The sequence below is a fragment of the Giraffa tippelskirchi genome, chromosome 11, assembly GCF_054371585.1.
Source record: "Giraffa tippelskirchi isolate mGirTip1 chromosome 11, T2T-mGirTip1v1.2.pri, whole genome shotgun sequence".
Classification (NCBI taxonomy): Eukaryota; Metazoa; Chordata; class Mammalia; order Artiodactyla; family Giraffidae; genus Giraffa; species Giraffa tippelskirchi.
In genome coordinates this window covers 121,664,081-121,689,989 of record NC_137285.1, presented here as the reverse complement: position 1 = coordinate 121,689,989, position 25,909 = coordinate 121,664,081, and the positions used below count along the sequence as shown (strand labels likewise).

Here is a 25,909-nt window from a genome sequence, read left to right as displayed (position 1 = left end):
AAAAGACATAGATGAATCTTAAATGTATATTCCTAAGTGAAAGAAGCCAACCTGAAAAAACTTCATACGGTGTGACTCTAAAGAATACTCTAGAAAAAGCAAAACTATAGAGACGGCAAACATATCCATAGCTGCCAGGAGAAGGAGGAGTGAGGAGATATTGAACATTTGAAGAACATGGGAATTTTCAAGTTAGTGAAACTATGCTATATGATAGTGTAATAGTGAATGTATGATGCTACACATTTGAAAAATACATTTCACAAAACAAAAGATGACTTAAGTGTATGCAAATTAATAAATCATTTGGAGTTCAGAGGATCCCATGACAAAATGCAAAAACTATCAAACACAACGTACTACAAATATAGGCTAAAACCTCACTAAAGTTGGTGGAGGAAAGTGAATCAACCTAAATAACTTTGGAAATGAGTGGAGTCCATGAGACTAAAGGCAAAAAGGAGTGTATAAGTAAGTGCTGTACTCTAGCAGATACATTTTCACCCACAGGGTTATAGGTTAATAATTCTATTATATTTACATGTAAATGCTATATTGAGCAATTATTCAAATGGATGTCATGTGGTGGGATCCAGGTTTCTCAATGTTGGAGTGGTATTTTACAGATAAGCATGAGTGTATACTAGAATAATTCATTTGGTAATGAACTGGAGTCAGAGATATCACAATGATATATTCAAATAGATGATAGAATTGTAGATATTTATAGATATGTATTCAATATAAAATGCACAGGTTAATATATACATATATATTTCCTTGCTCTGTCAATTGAGAGGGTCTTAAAGCAATGGCATCTTAGTAGTAAAGCAAACCTAGCCATTATCAAAGTAAAGAAACCAGTGATCCTTAGAGAAATATCATATTCTAAGTTTGGGGTAGATGATGTGCAAGATAAGCATTATAGCATGATGTGGTGCCAGAAAGTAAGGAAGGTTATCCCCTTCCCCCCCAAATAAGAACCTACAATTAGAGGGGTATGTTAAAGGGACATAGAAGTCAACTGAAAGAGCTTCCAATAGCCACAGCTAAAAATTGTGACACTATAAAGTAATCCTGAGTATAACCTAAAATATTAAATATGATTCCATATTGATATAAATAAATGATTGAATACATAAGCAAATGGGAGAAATAGATAGATCTCTTATAAAAAAAAAGTCCCAAACAATATATGAGGATACTCCATCCTCAAGGAAGAGAAGCATTACATCTCACTTAAAGCTTACACATTACTTACTTACTTACAGAGAGTAATTTTCTTCCACAGAGCAAATGGGGAAGAAAAAAGAACCTGGAAATGGGGAAGAAAAAAGATCGTGACAAACACTGCCTCAGATGATAAAGCCATGGTGATAGTAAGTACCTTTGATATGTTCTGATATAATATTTTACCTCACTGATCTTCCTCCCCAAATCTCATAAATATAGTCTAACCATGAGGAAAGTATCAACTAGTCTCAATTGAGGAACATTTTACAAAAATCTGACCAGTACTTCTAAAACTGATCAAGTCATCAAAACCGAGAGAAGCCTGAGACACTGTCACAGCCAAGAGAACCCTAAGAGATCTAACTAGACAAAACTAGTAAATGTAACTTGGTATCCTGGATGGGATACTATAAGTGAAAAAGAACATTAGGTAAAACTAAGGGAATATAAATAATATTTGATCTTTAATAATATAAGAACTTTGGTTAATACTGGTTCATTAACTGTAACAAATAACCATACTAAAAGTACAATATTATTGATGGGGGAAATTATGAATGGGTCATTTGAGAGATCTGTTTACTGCATCTGCATTTTTCTTTACAATTGTTCTATGTTTTTAAGTTTATTTAAAACTTTTAAAATAGTTTATAGAAAATCAATTAGAAATTACCTTTCAGACATTCAAGAGGGAAACAGGACATGATATGTGAGAGATAAAGAATTTTAATATACTGCTGAAATTATGAAAGATGACAACTGACAATGGAACAAACAAAAAAAGATGAATATCCTGAATAGAGACTCCAGAAATACATAGATTTATTAGATTTATTTGTCATATGATAGTGTCGACATTGCAGATCTCAGTGTCAGTCTCCAAAATCCATGAATTCAAACAAGTTTTCTAAGAGTCTGCTTCTGCAACCAAAAATCTGAGGTTTTCAGGTAAGTTAAGGGTGTGAGGGGATTCCCAGGTGGCTCAGTGGTAAAGAATCTGCCTGCCAATGCTAGAGAACGGAGGAGACACAGATTTGATCCCTGGGTCAGGAAATGGCAATCCACTCCAGCATTCTTTTGGGAAAATCCCATGGACTGAAGAGTCTGGAGGGCTACAGTCTGTGGTCTTGCAAAGAGTCTGACATGACTGAGCAGCTGAGCATGCACACAAGGGAGTGGGGACAAAGATTTGTCAGACAGCCTACTTTCCCAGCTTAGATGCATAACTAAGGCAAGAAACGACATGCAGCCTTTACTCAGTATTAATTCTGACGTTCTAAAAGCCATTTGTTTGACCCAGTGATTTTTTCATTATTAGCAATAAGTCTAGGCAAGGAATATGATGACATTTATTGACTCCCCTATAATTCCAGGTGTGAATTCTAGGACACATCTTCATGACAACTCCAATCAGTATGAGCTTCCACAGAATATCATAGCTTGAGAATATTAAGTATTAGCTAAGTAGCTCAACACATAGTTACAAGCTTCTTACTATATATGAGGAAATGTTTTAAGTGTTCCACAAGCATCAGCTCTTTCAATCTTCACAGAAATTTGTATTTGGTATTATTCTGCTCATTATAGAGATGAAAATAGAGACACAGAGTTTAAATTTCTTGCCTAAACTCTTATGTCTATTAAGTAAGGGAGATGAGATTCAAATCCATATAATCTGTCTTAAAGTCCATCCATTTAGCTAATTTCCTATGTAACATATTTCTTTCCTTAGACCTCTGTCTTTCGGTCATTAAATTTAACCCTGTCTTATTTACTGTTAATAAGAATAATAAAGAAGAAAGTATTTGTGTTTGAAACAACTGGTCATTGTTTTATTATACTATCACTCCCCTTTAAGTTCTAACATATACATCATGAAGTGATGGCTACTAGCTGAGCTTCAGTTTTTTGAGATCATATTTCAGGTTGAATTGTGCTTAGTATTGGGGTGTGAGAGGCAAATAAGTGGAAAGTGAGCCCTCCTCAAAGCATCTCTCCTACTTAGAGATAAGACAATTCATCTGTAGTCACCTCAAGCTTGGGAATCAGCATCCAGATACAGGACATTCTTTTTTTAATCATCAATGATGTTATGCTTCATTTTTATGAAGCATCTAGCTCTGTGCCTCTGGACACTTCTGTTCTCCAGAGAGCACTAATGTTTGGAGACTCTCCATTGTAAAGGCAATGTTTACAGTATAAATCTCCCATTTCAGTCAGAGTGCAAGAAATGGAAACATTCTGGAGCAGTTGAACTAGCTAATTCAGAAAGCTTTGCTGGTAAGTCTGGCCTTGGGGCCAGAAAGGATGTACTAAGACAGGAACCACTTTTTTATGGTCATTTCATTGAGATTTAAGATGAGCCAAAATAGATGACAGAAACGTAGAAAAAAAGGAAAGCTAATTGAATGTAGAAGGTATCAGCCTAGAATGTAACAAGATGATAATTTACATAGATTCAGAGCTGTACTCCAACAAAGATTTTATTAAAACATTATTCTTAAATATTTGGATAAGTGATGCATGTGTGCATATGCAAATACCTTCACAATTTCCTGTATTGTCTTTCTCTAAGTCTCTGTCATTTTTCTCACTTTTTCCTTTGCCTTTTGTGGTTGTATCTTCACCTTCAATCTTGTCTCCCTTGCTTTCTCTTGACATTCTGCAATTATCTTGCAGAACTTAACTTTGTATATCCCTCTCGCCTCCATTCAGCTCTCAAGATAAAAAGACAAAACAGTCACAATCTAGTTAACTGAAAAGTTTTGTCCTTCTAAATTACCATTCCTCCTATAAACAGAGTAAACAAACAAATCCACATATCAGTTGGTAGTTTTGCACAATAACTGTGAAATTCATGGAAGTTTCTGCCTAAGAGTTGGAAAACAAGTAGGGCTCCAAGAACTTCTGAACTTCAAGAGTCTTCAAACAACATAAAATGTTTCATCTAGGCAAGTCTATTATTTTTCTTATTTGTTCTTTTCCAACAGAGGAGCACGGGCATAGGGAAATCCTGAGAAAAATGTTAATAGCTGATGATTATATTTACCACATAACCTGTAAAAAATTCCACCTGAAATGAAGGAGACCCTGGTTAAATTCCTGGGTCAGGAAGATCCCCTAGAGAAGGGATAGGCTACTCACTTCAGTATTCTTGCCTGGAGAATCCCCATCGACAGAGGAGCCTAGTGGGCTAGTCCATGGGGTTGCAAAGAGTCGGACATGACTGAGCAACTAAGCACACAATCATTCTATTTTGAGTGCTTAGAAGATATACATGTAATAAAGCAAAAGATTTTCCATAAGTAACTCCAGTTGAGGAAAGGTATAAAGCATTACAAAACCTGTAAGTATCATAGTTCTGGGTGGAATCAGTGACTATATTTTGTTTTGAGAATTCAAAGAAGGGTAAAGGGCATATAAAATCAGGGTTATGAGATATTGAATTACATATTGTTTTACTAAATGCACACATATCTTTAACACATTCTAACTCATTTTATAACTGCTTATGTACATTATCTTATTTTGCAACAGTTCCCAAATGATAAAAACATTGAATCAGAATAACTTGAGGAGCCTCACAGAAATCATAAGGTGCTATTCCATACCTAATGATTCAAAACTTCCAGAGTTTGGATTTAAAACGTTTATTTTTATGTAGTTCTCCATAGGCTGTAATGTAAGGTCAGGATGAGAAGCCACTGCTGTGTAATCCCTCTTTCAGTGTATTTATAGGAACCATGTGGAGAGCTTTGGCCTACTTCCTGACTACCTTAATCTCTGACAGCTTTAAGGAGCAGTTCAACTGTTGTACATTAACTGCCTGGCAGAGTGTAGCCCAATGTGAGCAACTGATACATCTTCAAAATCTCCTCTTTTCGATTTCTAAGCACAGTGTTAAGTAAATATTTGCTAGAATACATGACAAGAAGGTAACGTTGTACACTAAAGAAATATAACAGATATTTTTGAAGGGTAGTCACAATCTGACATAGAGAAATGAGATAAAGTGTAGGCACGAAAGAAAAGGGAAAAGGATGAAGAAAATAGTGATCCAGACTTCTGTGGGATCAATCTAAATGCTATGCTCTTCTCAACTATGATACTTTAATACTGAAACTTCCCTCTCCTATATTAAAAATTCCATCACCTTAACTCTCTTTCCAATTTAAATTCATATGCTCTACTATTATGTTTTCAGGACTATGTCTTAAATATCACTTTGAATAAGTACTTAAGAAGCTGTATGCTGCTATGAACCAAGCTCTTACAATTTCATCATCTCTTCTGCTATTTTCAACAATCAATTGTAAAATCTAATGGTGAGGCCAAGTCAACTCTATCAACTATATCTACCATGAGTCTGGATTTCCTACATTCAGTACAGTCTACCCAAACTACAATGGTGGTGTTTCTGATGAAAGAGATATAGGAGTTGATTGAGTGGCTTTCTCTACTGGGTTTGGTACTTCTAAAAAGATTTTGTGCAAGTTGTATCTTCACAGGTTGTGGCAATTAACTATGAGATGGTAACTGCCTGGGATAAAAGGAAAATATACCTGTTACAATTCCAAAGAAACCATTTTATTATTTTTTAATTCTTAAGCTATAATTGAACTTCCTTAAGAGGAGTAACGATGCTTAATTTATCTCTGCACACCAAATATCTGGACATTTGCCTGATAAGCTATTGACCTTTGATAAAAGTTTCATTTAATTAAATAAATTAAATGATTAAATTAATAATAAAATATAAAAGTATAAAATTAAACAAATTAGTCATTAAAATTTATTAAAGAGATTAATGAAAATAAATGTAATGTCTGATAAGCTACATCAAAATTGAACAAGAATGATGTATTCTAGTTTTCATAAAGGTCACACAATTATGTCATGATGGGCTTGGTGACTAGAAAAGACCACATATATTTTTGTATAATTCTATAGGAAATCCATATAACTGGACAAGAAGTGCTGGAGCCTCTCAATGAATGAGACATCTGGTATGAAATGCACAGCTGTCACAGTGCCAGAGAAGCATGGTCCCTCCTAATGGCACACAGTTCCACCCCTACTTTTTTCTCCTACTGGGAATTCCAGGGCTAGAAGATGTGCATATGTGGATTGGTTTTCCATTTTGTATTGTATATATGACTGCCCTACTGGGAAATATTACAACTCTTTATGTGATTCAGACTGAACATGGTCTCCATCAGCCCATGTTCTACTTCCTGGCCATTCTGTCATCTATTGACTTGGGCCTGTCCACATCCACCATTCCCAAGATGCTTGGCATCTTCTGGTTCAACCTGAGAGAAATCTCCTTTGAGGGTTGCCTCATCCAGATGTTCTTCATCCACCTATGCACCGGTATGGAGTCGGCTGTGCTTGTGGCCATGGCCTATGATCGTTATGTGGCCATCTGTAACCCTCTTCACTACACGTTGGTACTGACAAACAAGGTGGTATTAGTGATAGCATTGCTCATCCTTCTGATACCCTTAGCTATTGCAATTCCCTTTGTTCTGCTCATCCTAAGGTTACCCTTCTGTGGGCACCAAATCATCCACCACACATATTGTGAGCACATGGGCATTGCCCGCCTGTCCTGTGCCAGCATAAAGGTCAACATCATCTATGGCTTATGTGCCATCTCTATCATGGTGTTTGACATCATAGCCATTGTCATCTCCTATATCCATATCCTGCGTGCTGTCTTCTGCCTACCTTCCAGGAGTGCTCGGTTAAAGGCACTCAGTACATGTGGCTCCCATGTCTGTGTCATATTGGCCTTCTATACTCCAGCATTCTTCTCCTTCATGACTCACCGTTTTGGCCGAAATGTTCCTCAATACATCCACATTCTTCTTGCTAACTTTTATGTTGTCATCCCACCTGCTCTAAATCCTGTTATTTATGGGGTAAGAACTAAGCAGATAAGAGAAAGAGTAATTAGAACTTTCAGAAATAGATTATGAAATTTGCTCCTCAGAGATGAAGAGGCTTGAGTAGGAGAAAACAAAACTTCATCTCTCCGCAGATAATTGAAATAGTACAATGTCAGAGGAAGATGATATTCTATGCATAGATTTACAAAGTATTTCACTCATTTTAGAAACAATAGGCCAAAAGAGATAATAATAAATATTTCATATATGTATATATATATAATTACATACAAATGTAAACAACTGCATAAGTAAAATAGAATTTACATGAAAAAAGCACATGAGGTTGGCAAAAATTGACTAATATTAATATAATAACACCCACTTACATACACATATTATGAGCCATACTTAATAACTTTTTAAGTATTAACTCCTTGAATTCTTGTAGCTATGATAAGAAGTAGCTACTAATTATTCCCTTTCTATAGCTCAGGAAATGGAAATAATAATATGGGATGAAAAAGACTGCATATAGAGGAGGTAACTGGAGAAATCTATCTATCGGAAAAGACAGAAGGGTTAAGCATGGGGAGGTAGCTGTGTTTTAAACAGGACAAAAACTCAAATTTTTCTACCAGAGAAAATATTATTCCAAATCAACAAAGGTAGAGTTTGAGGGAAAAGCGCAAAGGCAACTTCTTTTGTAGTTTTCTTGTTTGTTTTTTCTTGACCCAGGTCAGGATAAGATCATGCCCTCACGGTTTGGCTTGAAGTGACAAAGTCTGAAAGTAAGAATGAGCAGTGGAAGGGAAGAGGAATAATTTAATAAAACTAGTTTTTACAGCTAGTGAAACATAACAGAAATATTAAGTAAAATGTTTATGTATTCATTAAATAAAAAGCACATATGCCCTCAGACTTTTCTTTATCAGTAGTTTGAGCAAAATATTCAAAGAACCTGTGAAAATGAAAGCACCAACATAATATGGTAGATCTATACATTAGTAGAAGTGGTATGTGCCATGCTGTATGCTGTGCTCAGTTACTCAGTTGTGTCCACAACTTTTTGCGACCTCATGGACTATAGCCTGCCTAGCTCCTCTGTCCATGGGATTTTCCAGGCAAGAATACTGGAGCGGGTTGCTATTCCATTCTTTAGGGGATATTCCGAACCAGGGATCTAACCTGCATCTCCTGGATCTCCTGTACTGGCAAGTGGATTCTTTACCACTGAGCCACCTGGGAAGCCAGAGTGGTCTATGAATGAGCAATTCAACAAGTACCAAGAAAAAGAACACAGGCAATAATAATATTGTAATTGACATTAATATTGTATCAGGGAAGTAGCATTTCAAAATTGGAATAGAAATTGCCTTATTTCTCAACTGAGTGAACAAAAATATATAACATGAATGTATTCAAAAACTGTGGAACAAAAATAAGTATATAGGTTTTACATGTAAATAAGTGCAAGACACAACTAGTAAGAAAAATTGACTCCTTATATAGGGTACAGATGGGGAAAAGTACCCCCTCAATTCCATATGACATAAGAATCATAAAAACACATTATGAAAGAAGATGTAATAAAACTACTAATAATGGAATTTAACATTCTTTGAACAATCACAATGTTATAGAATCTATATTTGGTTCTATAGGTAGTTCAAGTTCTAAAAGCAAGTAGATATTTAGGAGTGAAGTGACTTGCACACAATCACACAATTATCATGTAACAGAATTTTAAACTTCGTTTCAGTACAGTTTCTTTAGCTTCTCTCCTATGGTTTAATATAGAAACAGATGATGACACAACAGACAAACAAAGGTTAAGTAAACATATAGCTGTTGAGAAAAAGATAGCAGAGGAGTAGGTGGATGTGGCGTACATCTCTCTCCATGGATACATAAGGAATACACCTTCAGACACAGAAGTGAATGCAGAACACCAGCTGAGAGTACCTGAGTGGAAAAGAATATATAGAACCATGCAAAACTCAGTAGGATGAAGGAACTAGGGAGAAAAACAGTGTAAGTAGGACTGGACCTGCCCTCAGTGGATGGGGGAACTGAAGCAAGGGTCTGATCTCCACATTGGGGCAAGTGTCTGAATCAGAGGAGAAATATTTAAGACTGAGAGTGAAACAGCTGATCTGTGGCAGCCTAAATGGAATGAGAATCAGAGAGTTCTTGCCACAGCCATACATGCCCCAGATAGGCATGCAGGTCCCCTAGATGGTGCATGGCTGGGAGTTGGAGTTTAGGGATTGTGGAGCAATCCCAGGGCAAGGGTTGCTGTGAGCTGTGAAGAGACAGATCGAGGGGATGTGAGGGAGGAGACTGGTGGGAAATGTCTGTGGAGGAAAGCCAGGCAGCCATGGGAGCAAGATGATACTGCTGAGTCACGCAGAGGGGTGGTGCCATCACCACAGCCTCTCTCTCCCCACATGCCAGCATCGCAGCTGAACAATAGAGAGGCTGGCCCATCAAACACCTAACTGCACCGAACTACACAGTAGGACCCCTCCCAGAGTGCCCCTTTACATGCCTGACGCGCAGATCTACAGAGCAGGACCCCAGCGAGGGGGGCCCCTCTATGTGCCCGATGTGCCAAACAACAGAGAAGGACCCCAGGCAAGGGAGCCCTGTAAGTGCCTGAACAGGCGGAGCTACGGAGAAAACTGGCCAGAGAGGCTTTCTGATCACTAGATACAAGAGGCTTGAAAAAAGACTCTGATAGGGCCATAACTCATGAGGCAGAGGCAGTCCGTGTCCCTGCACACTTGGCACCGTCAGGGTTCCTGCAAGGCAAGCAGCTACACCACCTTCACAGTCAACCCTCACTGGGGCAGAGCTGCCACAGACAAAAAAATATCTATCTATCTATCTATCTATCTATCTATCTATCTATCTATATATATATATCTTGCATCATCTATGTACACAGGGTCACTTCAGTCGGGTCCAACTCTTTGCAGCTCTGTTGCCTGAGGCCTGCCAGGCTTCTCTGTCAGGGGGGTTCTCCAGGCAGGAATACTGGAGTGTATTGGCCAATACTGGTTGCCATACCCTTCTAGAGTACTATGCTTCCTGCTACCCTGGCTGCCAACTCCCCTGAGTACCTGGTGCTGTCAGAACACCTGCAACCCAAGCAGCTGCACCACCTCCACAGCTGACCCTCACTGAAGTCCTCCAGCGTAGCCTTAGGAGCAAACCCCAGTGGACAACCCACATGGAGGAAATGCAAGAATCAATTAACAAAGAACTAGAAGAATTAAACAATAAACATAGAGACAACACAATTACTGAAATTAAAGATACTCTAGAAGGAATCAATAGCAGAATATCTGAAGCAGAAGAACAAATTCATAGGCTGGAAGATAAAATGGTGGAAACAAACTCTGAAGAGCAGAATAAAATAAAAAGAATGAGAAGAACGGAGGATAGTCTCAGAGACCTCTGGGACAATATCAAACGTACCAACATTCGAATTATAGGGGCTCCAGAAGAAGAAAAAAAGAATGAGCATGTGAAAATTTTTGAAAGTATTTCAGTTCAAAATCTCTCCAACATGGAAAAAGAAATAGTCAATCAAGTCCAAGAGGTACAAAGAGTCCCATACAGGATAAACCCAAAGAAAAACATGCCAAGACACATACTAATCAACTGAACAAAGACTAAACACAAAGAAATAATATTAAAAGCAGCAAGGGAAAAGCAACAAGTAACATACAAAGGCAACCCCTATCTTTAACAGCTGATCTTTCAGCAAAAACTCTGCAGGCCAGAAGGGAACAGCAGGATATATTTAAAGTACTGAAAGGGAAAAATCTACAACCAAGATTACTGTACCAGCAAGGATCTCATTCAAAATTGATGGAGAAATAAAAAGCTTTTCAGACAAGCAAAAGTTAAAAGAATTCAGTACTTCCAAACCAGCTTTACAACAAATGTTAAAGAGACTTATATAATCAAGAAATACAAGAGAAGAAAAAGATCTACAAAATCAACCGCAAATAATTGAGAAAATGGCCACAGGAACATATATGCCAATAATTACTTTAAGTGCAACTGTATTAAATGCTTCAACCAAAAGACACAGACTGGCTGAATGGATACAAAAACAAGACTCAGATATATGCTGTCTACAGTAAACCCACTTCAGACCTAAAGAAACATATAGACTGAGAGGATGGAAAAATATATTCCAAGCAAATGGGAAGCAAAAGAAAGCTGGAGTAGCAATACTCATATCAGACAAAATAGACCTTAAAATAAAAAATATTACAAGAGATAAGGAAGGAAACTACATAATGATCAAGGGATCAATCCAAGAGGAAGACATAACAATTGTAAATATCTATTCACCCAACATAGAAGAACCTCACTACATAAGATAAACACTAACAGACATAAAAGGAGACATTGACAGTAACACAATAATAGTAGGAGACATTAACACCCCAGTCACATCAATGGATAGATCATCAAAACGGAAAATTAATAAAGAAATACAAGTCTTAAATGATACATTAGATGAGATGGATCTCATTGATATCTTCAGGATATTCCATCCAAATGCAGAATAATACACCTTCTTCTCAAGTGCATATGTGACATTCTCCAGTTTAGACCACATCTTGCGTCACAAATCAAACCTCTGTAAATTTAAGAAAATTGAAATCATATCAAGCATCTTCCCCGACCACAATGCTATGAGACTAGGTATCAATTACAAGAAACAATCTGTAAAAAACCCCACAAACACATGGAGATTAAACAATAAATTTCTAAATAACCAACAAGTTACTGGAGAAATTTAAAAAAATTTCTAGAAACAAATGACAATGAAAACACAACTCAAAACCTGTGGGATGCAGCAAAAGCAGTTATAAGAGGGAAGTTTCTGGCAATACAATCCTACCTCAAGAAACAAGAAAAACATCGAATAGACAACCTAACTTTACACCTAAAACAACTGGAAAAAGAACAATAAAAAAAAAAAGCCACCCAAATTAATAGAAGGAAAGAAATCATAAATATCTGAACATAAATACCTGAAAAAGAAATGAAAGAAACAATAGTAAAGATTAATAAAACTAAAAGCTAGTTCTTTGAGAAGATAAACAAAATTGACAAACCTTTAGCCAGACTCATCAAGAAAAAAAGAGAAGACTCAAACCAAAAAAACTAGAAATGAAAAAGGAGAGGTTACAACAGACAATGAAGAAATACAAAGGAGCATAAGAGACAATCATGAACAATTATGTGGCAATAAAATAGATAACCTGGAAGAAATGGACGGATTCTTAGAAAAGTTCAATCTAACAAGACTGAACCAGAAAGAAATAGAAATTATGAACAACCCAATTACAAGCACTGAAATTGAAGCTGTGATCAAAAATCTCCCCAAAACAAAAGCCCAGGAACACATGGCTTCACAGGAGAATTCTATCAAGCATTTAGAGAAGAGCTAATGCCTATCTTCCTAAAACTCTTTCAAAAATTTGCAGAGGAAGGAATACTTCAAACTCACTCTGTGAGGCCACCATTACTCTGATACCAAAACCAGACAAGACAACACACAAAAAGAAAAGTACAGGCCAATATCACTGAAGAACATAGATGCAAAGATCCTCAACAAAATTTTAGCAAGCAGAATTCAGCAACACATCAAAAAGCTCATACACAATGGTCAAGTTGGGTTTAATCCAGGGATGTGAGGAGTCTTCAACATATGCAAATCAATCAATGTGATACACCATATTAAAAAATTGAAATATAAAAGCCATATGGTAATCTCAATAGATGCAGAAAAAGCCTTTGACAAAATTCATCAACCATTTATGATTAAAACTCTTTTAAAAATAGGCATAAAAGAAACCTACCTCTACATAGTAAAGGCCATATATGAAAAGCCTATAGCAAACATTATTCTCAATGGTGAAAAACTGAATGCATTCCCCCTAAGATCAGGAACAAGACAAGGGTGTTCACTTTCACCACTATTATTCAGCATAGTTTTGGAAGTCCTACCTACAGCAATCAGAGAAGAAAAATAAATAAAAGGAATCCAGATCAGAAAAGAAGAAGTAAAGCTCTCACTGTTTGCAGATAACGTGATACTGTACATAGAAAATGCTAAAGATGGTGTCAGAAAATTACTAGAGCTGGTCAGTGAATTTAGCAAAATTGCAGGATACAGCACACAAAATCACTTGTATTTCTATATACTAACAGAAACCACTTGCATTTCCATATACTAAAAATGAAAAATCAGAAAGAGAAATTAAGGAATCAATCCCATTCACCACTTCAAAAAAAGAATAAAACAACTAGGAATAAACTTACCTAAGGAGTCAAAAGAACTATACACAGAAAATTATAAGACACTAATGAGAGAAATCAAAGATGACATAAACAGATGGAGAGATGATATTCCACCTTCCTGGGTAGGAAGAATCAATATTGTGAAAATGACTATACTACCAAACACAATCTATAGATTCAATGCTATCCGTATCAAATTACCAATGGCATTTCTCATAGAACTAGAACAAAAAAATTCACAATTCATATGGAAAGACAAAAGGCCCCAAAGCAGTCTTGAGAAAGAAGAATGGAGCTGGAGGAATCAACCTTCCTGACTTCAGGTTATACTACAAAGCTACAGTCATCAAGACAGTATGGTACTGGCACAAAATCAGAAATATAGACCAATGGAACAAGATAGAAAGCACAGATATAAACCCATGCACCTATGGGTACCTTATTTTTGACAAAGGAGGCAAGAATATGCAATGGGCCAAAGACAGCCTCTTCAATAAGTGGTGCTGGGAAAACTGGACAGCTACATGTAAAAGAATGAAATTAGAACACTTCCTAACACCGTACACAAAGATAAACTCAAAATGGATTAAAGACCTAAATGTAAGACCAGAAACTATAAAACTCTTAGAGGAAAACATAGGCAGAACACTCGATGACATAAATCAAAGCAAGATCCTCTATGACCCACCTACTAGAGTAGGAAATACAAAGAAAAGTAAACAAGTGGGACCTGATTAAATTTAAAAGCTTTTGCACAGCAAAGGAAACTATAAGGAAAGTGAAAATACAACCCTCAGAATGGGAGAAAATAACAACAAATGAAATAACTGACAAAGGAATAACTTCCAAGATATACAAGGAGCTCATACAACTCAATACCAGGAAAACAAACAACACAATCAAAAAGTGGGAAAAAGACCTAAACAGACATTTCTCCAAAGAAGACATACAGATGCCTAGCAAACACATGAAAAGATGCTCAACATCATTCATTTTTAGAGAGATGCAAATCAAAACTACAATGAGATATCACCTCAAACCTCACACCAAATAGCCTCATCAAAAAGTTGACAAGCGATAAATGCTGCAGAAGGTGTGGAGAAAAGGGAATGTTCTTGCACTGTTGGTGGGAATGTAAATTGATACAGCCACTATGGAAGACGGTATAGAGATTCCTCAAAAAACTAGGAGTAAAACTACCATATGTCCCAACAATCCACTCCTAGGCATATACTCTGAGGAAACCAGGGTTGAAAAAGACACATGTATCCCATTGTTCATTGCAGCACTATGTACAATAGCTAGAACATGGAAGCAACCTAGAGGTCCATCAACAGATGAATGGATGAAGAAGTTGTGGTGCATATATACAATGGAATATTAGTCAGCCATAAAAAGGAACACATTTGAATCACTCCTAATGATGTGGATGAACCTAGAGCCTATTATACAGAGTGAAGTAAGTCAGAAAGAAAAAGATCAATATCATATTCTAATGCATATATATGGAATCTAGAAAAAATGAAAAAAGAATTTATTTACAGGGCAGCAACGGAGAAATAGACACATAGAATAGACTTATAGACATGGGGAGGGGGAGCAGAGGGCGAGATGTATGGAAAGAGTAACATGAAAACTTACATTGCTATATGTAAAATAAATAGCCAATGGGAATTTGCTGTATGACTCAGGAAACTCAGAAAGGGGCTCTGTATCAACCTAGAGTGGGGGGATGGAGAGAGAGATGGAAGGGAGGTTCAAAAGGGAGGGGATATATGTATACCTATGGCTGATTCATGTTGAGGTTTGACAGAAAACAACAAAATTCTGTAAAGCAATTATCCTTCAATAAAAAAAATACACAAATTAAAAAAAATTTAGCTGTCAACGTGTTTTACAACTTGAAATTATATAAAATAATGAGCATGTGTGTATGCGTGCTAAGTCACTGCAGTTGTGTACGACTCTTTGCAACCCCTGGACTTCCAGGCTCCTCTGTCCATGAGATTTTCCAGGCAAAAGTACTGGGGTGGATTGTCGTGCCTTCCTCCAGGGGATCTTCCCAATACAGGAATCAAACCTGGATCTCTTATGTCCCCTGTATTGTCAAGCAGGTTCTTTACCACTAGTGCCACCTGCATAGCTGTTAATTCTGAACTGTAAGTGAAAGAAGGGAATATTATCTATTTATCTATCTATCTATCTATCTATCTATATATATATTAAGATATATGAAATGATAAACTACATTCAAAAATATTGTGGCTAAGGGACAAAATACAAAAGTAGTTAGTTCTTGATTGCCTAGATTGAGGTTTCAACCAAGATGGTTCAGGGTCAATGCTTGAGTCAACACTAGATGCTCTCAGTCCCTGAAGAGATGGACACAGAACATCCTTCTCAGGGGAGATACAACCTTTGTATAAAGTGTTCCTCTTAGGGATCATGGGCAAGAAGGCCAGCCTGACACACAGGAGGAGGCAGCACATTTCCTTGGGAAGGTAGTCCAGGTCATACTTTATACTTGTGTGTATGAGGGGTCTTCCACAAAAGGCTCAGGCTGGTGGGGCAGCTTAGCACTGTAGACATTGAGGAGAGTTTCTAGAGGTCACATCAGGTAGAATCACTTGCAGATATATCACAGATGACATGCCAGGCCCCCTTTATTTCAGTTATTGCTACAGAGAGGGAGCATCCAGACACTGTGTCCTGTACTTTCCCTGCATATATGGGCCTGAGTAAGTGATTAGAGTCCAAAACCATGGAAATCAAAGTGATAGTCAGTAGAGTGGCCTCTGAAATAGTTGCTGTATCATATGGGTTGTAAGGCCTTAGGGATGACCTTTGCACCCTAAGCTACAAAACAGGGATGTTAATATTTGCTTTCTCTGTGTATTAACCTACATTCAAGAATCAGGTTCTGTAAAGATGACAGTGCTTTCCACAGTTTGCGTGATAAAACATGAGTTGACAGATAGCATCCAACTTTGTTCTGAGTTGAATCTAACTCACATATTCTATATTTTAGAATGAAAAGCAAGTATTTGTAAATTTATCCCAGGTAGAAAGTTTTTCAAAAATGAGTATCAATAAAGGAATATTAAAAGTTTTGTCATTTGTTCCCTAAGTGCAATGTATACCTGGGATATTATAAAGATGCTTTAAAACACAGCTCCTCATCTAATTAGATGAAAAAATTAACTTTCAACTTAAAATGAATGGTGGGGCTCAGTTAACATATTCTCTTAGAAGGGGCCATGTGTATACTATTTGTAAGCTATTGTGTTTTATTAGAAAATCAAACAGTAGCACTGAGTCATACTCATGGATAATAATGTTAGATTATTTCAACTAACTTTACTAAGGGGCCAGTGTTAAGGCATGTTTATGTTTCACATATACATCTTATTTTATTAGCACAAGAGCCATTTGAAGTTGATACTATGATTATCTCGGACTAGACAGTTAAAATAAAGCTTATGGAATGATTTTCCTAAGGTCATCAGAGTATAGGAGAGTGAAGACTTAAAACTATGTTTTGTTGGATGAAAAAGGAGTGTTCCCAAACACCAAACAATTGATTTTTAATCAACCACAGTAGGCAGAATATTTAGACCTAATATAGGTTGTTTCTTTAGTTTATGTTCTTTGACCTTAATTGTGTAATATTATTGTCAGATTTTAGGATTTTTAGCTCTCAGCAGTAATTGAGTGAGATAAATGATTCTATCTTTAAAATGAGCTCCAAAATTGAATGTTTTATTAAATCAAATTATACTGTAGTTTGCATTACAAAATGACTAGGTTTATATTTATGCTTTTTAATATGAGTCATTTTAAACATATACAACCAATAGACACACATAATACTCTTATCAGCAATTTTAAGAACTATACATGCATTCTCCTTCAGACCTGAATTTGATTTTTTAAAGTAAAATTTACACACATTTACATGTACACACTTTATCTGTATATTTTTAACAAAGCTAATTGTATATCCATTTATATCTTACATTCTTATAAAGAATTTTTCTATCATGTTAAAAATCTTCTTAGGTTTCTTCCCACTCCGTCCCTGAAACCACTGAACAGATATCTTCAGCACTTATTTTATCTGTATAATCTAGAACTTCATAGAAATAAAATTATTTACTTAATACTCTTTAGTAGTAATTGGTAACTCAGTATGATGATTTTAGATTCATCTATGCTGTGGCACACATAAGTAGCAAATCCAGCTTTGTTGCTGAATAGAGCTACATTATGTAAACATCCCCAAACTGATTTGTCTATTCACTTGGTGATGAGCAGTTGTGACGTTTCCATTTTAGGGTAATTATGAATAAAGCTGCTATGTACATTCTGGCACAAGTCCTTGTGTAAACATGTGCTTTAATTTGTCTTGAATAAACACCTAGGAGTTCAATTATTTCAGGTAATTTAAGAGAATATGTTGCTCCACATTATTACCAAAATTTGATATTGTCATGGTTTTTGATCATTCTAGTGCTTGTATAGTAATATATCATTATATATTAAATGTGTAATTCCTGATGCCTAATGATTTTGAGAATTTTAATGTCATTTGTATATTTTCTTTTGCCAACTGTCAGTTTAGGTCTCTTTATTTTTCCATTGTTTGTTTTTCTTATTTATTAGTTGTATTTTGTATGTTTTTGACATGAATTTCTTTTCAGAGAGTAGAGATTATGAATATTTTATTCCAGTCTTACTCAAATTCACGTTCTCTACAATAAGTTTTAAAATTTCATGTAACATGTAATAGCTTATTTCTTATGTTTCTTGCTTTCTGTGTTCTGTCTTAGAAACCATTACATTCTACCAGGTTGCAAAGATATTCTCCTTATTACAAATTTTACAGAATTTAAGTTCTGTTTTGTTTTTTTTTAACCTACGTCTATTTTAGAAGTATAATTAAAATTTTGCATATGTTGTGAAGTTGGAGACAGAGTTATTTTTTTTCCTCATAAGGATATTCAATTGCACCAGATTACTAGAAGAAACAACTATCCTATTTTCAATGAATTACTATATTTTTCACTTGATAAAATATAACTGAGCTTGTAAAATGTGTTTATTTCTTTTCTTTTCTTTTTATTATGCTCTAGTTATCTATCATTGAACAAATGCTATAAGTTTTGATTACTATAGTTTTATAAGTTTGAAGTTCTGTAGCATGTTTCATCAAGTTTTGTTTTATTCTTTTCCCAATGAAGGTATTCTTAAAATAAGTTAGATGAAGCTTAAATTTCTTGGAATTCAACAAAGCTTTTCTAAACTTACAGATGAATTTAGGAATAACTGACATTATAACAGACTTCATCTTTTAAACTATAGGTTAAAAAAAATTTTAAGTCTTTTTAAATTTCTGTCATGTTTTATAATTTTAGGTACTTTATTGCTAAGTTCTCCATGTTTCTGATGACTCTGAAGGTGATGTGTACTTTTCTAAAACTGTAATTTAAAATTTCAATTTCCAATGTTTTGTTGAAAACAAATACAAAAAAATTCTTCTACTTGAGTAATTGATAAACTAAATTATTGGTTCTAAATTAACAGTTTACATACATTTTTCTTGACATATTGACTTTGTTACTTCCAGTAATATATTAAATATAATTGATGTTTATTGATATTCTTGGCTTTTTCCAAATCCTAGGGAAAAAAACTTCAGTGTTCCACCATTCATTATGATATTAGCTGGAGAATTTTCATCAATTCCTTTTGCCTAATTGAACAAGATTTATTCTTTACCTATTCTACTGAAAATTTTTCTTTTAATATAATACATAGTTATTGAATGACTATTTTTCCCACCTCTATTAAGATGATCACATTTGTACATGTGTAGAATCACAGCTTTTTATTGCAAAAGTAGAAAAATACTTTTTTGGAGAAGGAATGGCAACCCACTCTAGTACTCTTGCCTGGAAAATCCCATGGATGGAGGAGCCTGGTGGGCTGCAGACCATGGGGTCGCGAAGAGTTGGACACCACTGAGAGACTTCACTCTCACTTTTCACTTTCCTGCATTGGAGAAGGAAATGGCAACCCACTCCAGTGTTCTTGTCTGGAGAATCCCAGGGACGGGGGAGACTGGTGGGCTGCCGTCTATGGGGTTGCACAGGGTCGGACACGAATGAAGCGACTTAGCAGCAGTAGCAGCAGAAAAATACTAATAATTCTGCAACCACAACATAACAGCACAGTTTTACTAAAATACAGATTTAAACACAGTCTATTAAGCCAAATAAAGACAAAGTAACACCTAGAGAGACGGGACTATGGCAGGCAAATAAGCCTAATAAGTGGATATCTTATTGACCACCATGACCATTATGGGGCTTCCCTGATGACTCAGATGGCAGGAGAATGGGTTCAATCCCTGGTTCAGGAAGAAGGAAATGGCTACACACTGCAGTATACCTGCCAGGAGAATTCCATGGACAGAGGAGTCTGGCAGGCTACATTCCATGAGTTCTCAAGAAGTCAGACACGACTGAGCAAATAACACTATTGACCATCATAAGGAAAGATTCCTAATCCAATACTTATACTTTTTTAAAAATAACATTTTGGAGGCTTTTCTTTTTTGTACTGCTCAACTAGGTAACCAATATAACTTGAAAATATTATACAAGTTATAATTATTGAAAGGATTTTCACGTGATATTAGCATATGTAGGTGAGCATTCTACAAAAGAATGAACTCAGAGATGATTCAGTTCAGTTCAGTTCAGTTCAGTTCAGTCGCTCAGTTGTGTCCAACGTTTTGTGACCCCATGGACTGCAGTAGGCCAGGCCTCCCTGTCCATCATCAACTCCTGGAGTTTATTCAAACTCATGTCCATTGAGTCAGTGATGCCATCCAAACATCTCTACCTCTGTCGTCCCCTTCTCCTCCCACCTTCAATCTTTTCCAGCATCAGGGTCTTTTCAAATGAGTCAGTTCTTCATATCAGGTAGCCAAAGTATTGGACTTTCAGCTTCGACATCAGTCCTTCCAGTGAATATTCAGGACTGATTTCCTTTAGGATGGACTGGTTGAATCTACTTGCAGCCCAAGGGACCCTCAAGAGTCTTCTCCAACACCACAGTTCAAAAGCATCAATTCTTCAGTGCTCAGCTTTCTTTATAGTCCAACTCTCACATCCATACATGACTACTGGAAAAACCATAGTTTTGACTAGACAGATCTTTGTTGGCAAAGTAATGTCTCTGCTTTTTAATATGCTGTCTAGGTTGGTCATAACTTTTCTTCCAAGGAGAAAAGTTAAAGCATCTTTTAATTTCATGGCTTCAGTCACCATCAGCAGTGATTTTGGAGCCCTCCCAAAATAACGTCTCCCACTGTTTCCATTGTTTCCCCATCTATTTGCCATGAAGTGATGGGACCAGATGCCATGATCTTAGTTTTCTGAATGTTGAGTTTTAAGCCAACTTTTTCACTCTTCTCTTTCACTTTCAACATGAGGCTCTTTAGTTCTTCTTCACTTTCTGCCATAAGGGTGGTGTCATCTGCATATCTAAGGTTGATATTACTACCAGCATTCGTGATTCCAGCTTGTGCTTCATCCAGCCTAGTGCTTCTCATGATGCACTCTGCATATAAGTTAAATAAGAAGGGTGACAATATACAGCCTTGACGTACTCCTTTCCCGATTTGGAATCAGTCTGTTCATCCATGTCCAGTTCTCACTGTTGCTTCCTGACCTGCATATAGATTTCTCAAGAGGCAGGTCAGGTGGTCTGGTATTCCCGTCTCTTTAAGAATTTTCCACAGTTTGTTGTGATCCACACGGAGATGATTATGAATTATTATACCACACTACCATCAGAGAAGTGCAACTTATAAAATCCATGTGGAATATTAAACAGGAGAATAATTTTAATATCTTTGAGAGTTAAGCTTAACTGGACCCAAATTTCCTCCCATTATGTTGTCAACAATTTTATTGTTATTCTACTATAGAAATATATACAGTCACATCCAACCACCATATATTCCCTCATGTCTCCCCAGAAATACTGAATAAGATAGCAGAACATCCTCCAAGAATTTTCAGCAGAATGTCCTTTGTTAATGACACCATCTCACATCCTTCTGCCTTCCTTCTGCTGGGTGTACCTGGTCTGGAAGCTTTCCATATATGGATTGCTTTCCCTTTCTTTGTCGTTTACCTGATAGCCCTTGTAGGGAATGTCACAATCCTGTTTGCAATCAAGACGGACCAGAGCCTTCATTAACCCATGTTCTACTTCCTGGCTCTTCTCTCCTTTATTGATCTAGGCCTGTCCACTTCTACCATACCCAAAATGCTGGCCATCTTCTGGTTCAACCATAGGAAGGTAAGCTTTGAAGCCTGCCTCATCCAAATGTTCTTTATCCACACCTACACTGGCATGGAATCTGGTGTACTCCTGGCCATGGCAATTGACCGTTTTGTCGCCATCTGTTATCCACTGAGGTATACCACTATCCTCACCAACAAAATGGTAGCCATCATGGCCTCTGTTGTAGTTGGGAGGCCAGTCCTCCTTGTCATCCCCTTTTGTCCTCTTCTCAAAAGACTTCCCTTCTGTGGATGCTATATTATTCCTCATACCTATTGTGAGCATATGGGAATTGCTCGTCTTGCCTGTGCTAACATAAGAGTTAACATCATCTATGGCTTATTTACCATTGCTGCCCTGATCTTTGACTTGCTCCTCATTGCCCTCGCCTATGTTGAGATCCTAAAAACTGTTTTCCACCTTCCTTCTAGGGATGCCAGACTCAAAGCACTCAGCACATGTGGTTCACATGTTTGTGTCATCTTAGCCTTTTACACACCAGCATTTTTCTCCTTTATGACACACCGATTTGGTAGGAATATCCCTCGCTACATTCATACCCTCCTGGCCAATTTGTATGTGGTTGTTCCTCCTTGTTTAAATCCAGTCATTTATGGGATTAGGACAAAGTAAATTTGGGGCCGAGTTGTGAGAATATTTTTCAAGAAAGAGTGACTCAACGTATTCAGAATTTGGTAAGTTCTTCTTTATTTTGAATGCTTCTCAGGGCCCCTAAATTGAGATTATATTAAGGCCACTAAGGCATTACTTTAGCCTTTGTTACTCTAATCTCATATTAAAAGTTTCCTTTATATAATTTTTACTTTGACTTTCAAAATATTATACTGATTTTTCTCACTAAAGATGAGATAAGATTGTGGAGGCAAGTAAAAAATGTAATAAAATTTATTGAAGTTAAATTACCCTTGATGATGAAAAACTGAATATTTTCTCTCCACTTGTTTTTCTAGTCAATGCATGAAAGCAAACAAATGTAATTTAAAAAACAAAAACAAACTTTGATATTGGAAAGAGAAAATAAACCCTATTTATTATGACATGGTTTGTCCAGGCAGAAAAATCTTAGGTAATGTACAAGACTATTAGAACTAATAAAACATAAGTTTAATGAGTTTAGAGGATACAAGGTCACAATATAAATATTTGGATTTCTTACATAAATGACATCCCATTAGAAATGAAATTAAATATTATTTTAAACAGTTTAAAAAATAGAGACATATTTTAGAAAAAAATACATATAATATATATGACCTACATTGAGAAAACATATAATCACTGCTAAAAAAGATTAAAAAAGACATAAGTGGAGGTACATGCAATTGTCATGTACCCATGTCTTAATACAGTGAATATTTCTATTCTCCCCAAGTTGATATATAGATTTAATCATATTCCAATTGAATTTCTAGGGGGATTTGTGGGGGTAGTGATTGAAAGTCTGATTCTAAAATTTATATGGAAGTGTAAAAATGAAAATAATCAAAATAACTTTGAAAAATAATGTAATAAAGTTGAAGAATATACATCAATAAAGGTAGTGTACTAGTGGCATAAAAATATGATTGATCAATATATTGATCAATATAGAAGCCTAAAAAACAGACCCACATATAGATATGGTTAATGGATTTTTACACCTTATTAATACTAAGGTGTAAGTTAGTTCAATGTAGAATTATAGATTTGAAATAATTGTGTAATTATGTACAAATGCATGCATCTCCATCTGTACCTTACATTCTACATTGAAAAATGAAGTAATCCTAAATTATAAAGGTTTTAGAAAAATTATATTAAAGATCAATCCAGATAGAGTGTAAAATTATGAAAGCATAAAACTTCTAAGAGAAATTATGGTAAGGTCAAAATCTAAATATATTTTTAAAATAAACTTATTTTATAAAACTTAAAAGTTTCTGCTCTTCTAAAGCACTGTTAAAAGAACAAAAACACAAGCTGAGACTGCAAGAAGATGCTGCAGATTAAATATCCATTAATAGATTTGCATCTAGTATACATGAAGTTTAAAGGAAATCAAAACTTTCAATAGAAGTGGGCAAAATATTTTAATGAGTTTTTTACCAAAAGATTAAAACAAATGCATTAATCACTTTCATTGTCATTAAGTAATTAGGAAATGTAAATTAAAATCTCTCAAGATACAATACCACCCTACGACACTGGAAAACTAAGAAGAAAAAAAGACTGACCATAATGAGAGGAGGTGAAGAAACAAGTACTCTACTGCTTTTAATAACATAAACATCACAGACACTTTGGAAAAACAAATGACAATTAATTAACTCTAAATTTTCATTCCTAGTTACTGTTTTTAAAAGCTTTTATTTTTATAAAGCAGTTTTAGATTCACAATAAAATTTAGTGAAAGGTATAAAAATTTTCCATATACACCCCCTACACATAACTTTCCCCATTCAACTTCCATCAGAGTGGTACATTTGTTACAATGGATGAACTTATGTTGACATATCATAAACACCTAACATCCTTAGTCGATCTTAGCATTCACTCTTGGTGTTGTGCATTCACTCAATTTGGATAAATATATATAATGACATATATTCACCATTATAGTATCATACAGAACATTTTTATTGCCTTAAAAATCCTCTATCCTATTGACCTCTGCCCTCCACCTCAATCTCCAACAGCCACAGATACGATTATTGCCTCCATGCAAGTGTGCATGCTAAGTCACTCAGTCATGTCAACTCTTTGTGACCCTATGGACTGTAACCCACCACGCTCCTCTGTCCGTGGGATTCTCCAGGCAAGAATACTGGAGTGGCTTGCCTTGCCCTCCTCAGGGATTGAACCTGCTTCTCTTACATCTCCTGCACTGGCAGGCAGGTTCTTTACCACTAGTACCACGTGGGAAGCACTACTGCCTCCATGGTTTTACCTTTTCCAGAATATCATTTATCTGGAATCACAAAGTATGTAGCCTTTATAAATAGGCTTATTTCACTTAGCAATATGCATCTAAGTTTCCTCCAAGGCTTTTCATGATTTGACAGTTCATTTATTTTTCATACTGAATAATATTCCAGTGTCTCTTGTGCTAAAGTTTACTTTTCCATTCACTTACTGTAGGATATCTTGGTTGCTTCCAAATTTTGGCAATTTTGAATAAATCTGCTATACACACCTACATGCAGGTTTTTCTGTGAATGTTGTTTTCAACCCTATTGGCTAAATATCATAGAGCATGGCTGCTATAATGTGTGGTAACAGTATGTTTAGTTTTGTAAGAAACCATCAAACTGTCTTCCAAAGTGGATGGTTTCTTACCAGCAGTGAATAAGAGTTCCTTTTGCTCCATACCTTTGCCAGAATTTAGTGTGTCAGTGTCCAGACTTCGGCTTTTTTAATAGATGTTCAGTCTCTCATTATTTTAATTTGCATTGTACTGATGATATATGATGTGGAGTATTTTTGTATATACTTATTGGTCATCTATATATCTTTTCTATTTTTCTTAATTAATTTATTTTATTGAAGAATAATAGCTTTACAGAATTTTGTTGTTTTCTGTCAAACCTCAACACGCATCAGCCATAGGTATATATATATCCCCTCCCTTTTGAACCACCCTCCCATCTCCCTTCCCATTCTACCCTTCTAGGTTGATACAGAGTGCCTGTTTGTTTTCTGAGCCATACAGCAAATTCTTGTTGGCTATCTATTTTACATATGGTAATGTAAGTTTCCATGTTACTCTCTCCATACATCTCATCCCCTCCTCCCCTCTCCCCATGTCTGTAAGTCTATTCTTTGGTGAAGTGTCTCTTAAGGCATTTGGCCTATTTTTTTTTTTTTTAATCAAATTGTCTATTAGCGTTAAGTGTTAAGAATTCATTGTATATTTTGGATAACAATACTTTCTCAGATGTGTCTTTTGCAAATATTTTTTTCTAGTCTATGCCTTTTCTTCTCATTCTCCTAATACTTTTCTTTTCTTTTCATTCTCCTTTTCTTCTCATTCTCATGTCTTTCAGATTATAAGGTTTCAATTAATTAAGTCCTGCTTATCAATTATTTCTTTTATG

At 35.8% G+C, this 25,909-nt stretch overlaps 2 protein-coding genes and 1 pseudogene across 3 annotated transcripts in view; 2 read left to right on the top strand and 1 right to left on the bottom strand.

Moving 5' to 3' along the window:
• LOC145525653 (olfactory receptor 51I2-like) overlaps positions 1-25,909 on the bottom strand; it is a 550,369-nt gene that overhangs the window by 404,806 nt on the left and 119,654 nt on the right. The window lies entirely within an intron of this gene.
• LOC145525692 (olfactory receptor 52E1-like) lies at positions 6,276-7,214 on the top strand. The gene has a single exon (XM_081539216.1). It carries the CDS (start codon positions 6,276-6,278, stop codon positions 7,212-7,214), a length of 939 nt encoding a protein of 312 aa, XP_081395342.1.
• Positions 21,552-22,490, top strand: LOC145526289 (olfactory receptor 52E4-like; annotated as a pseudogene).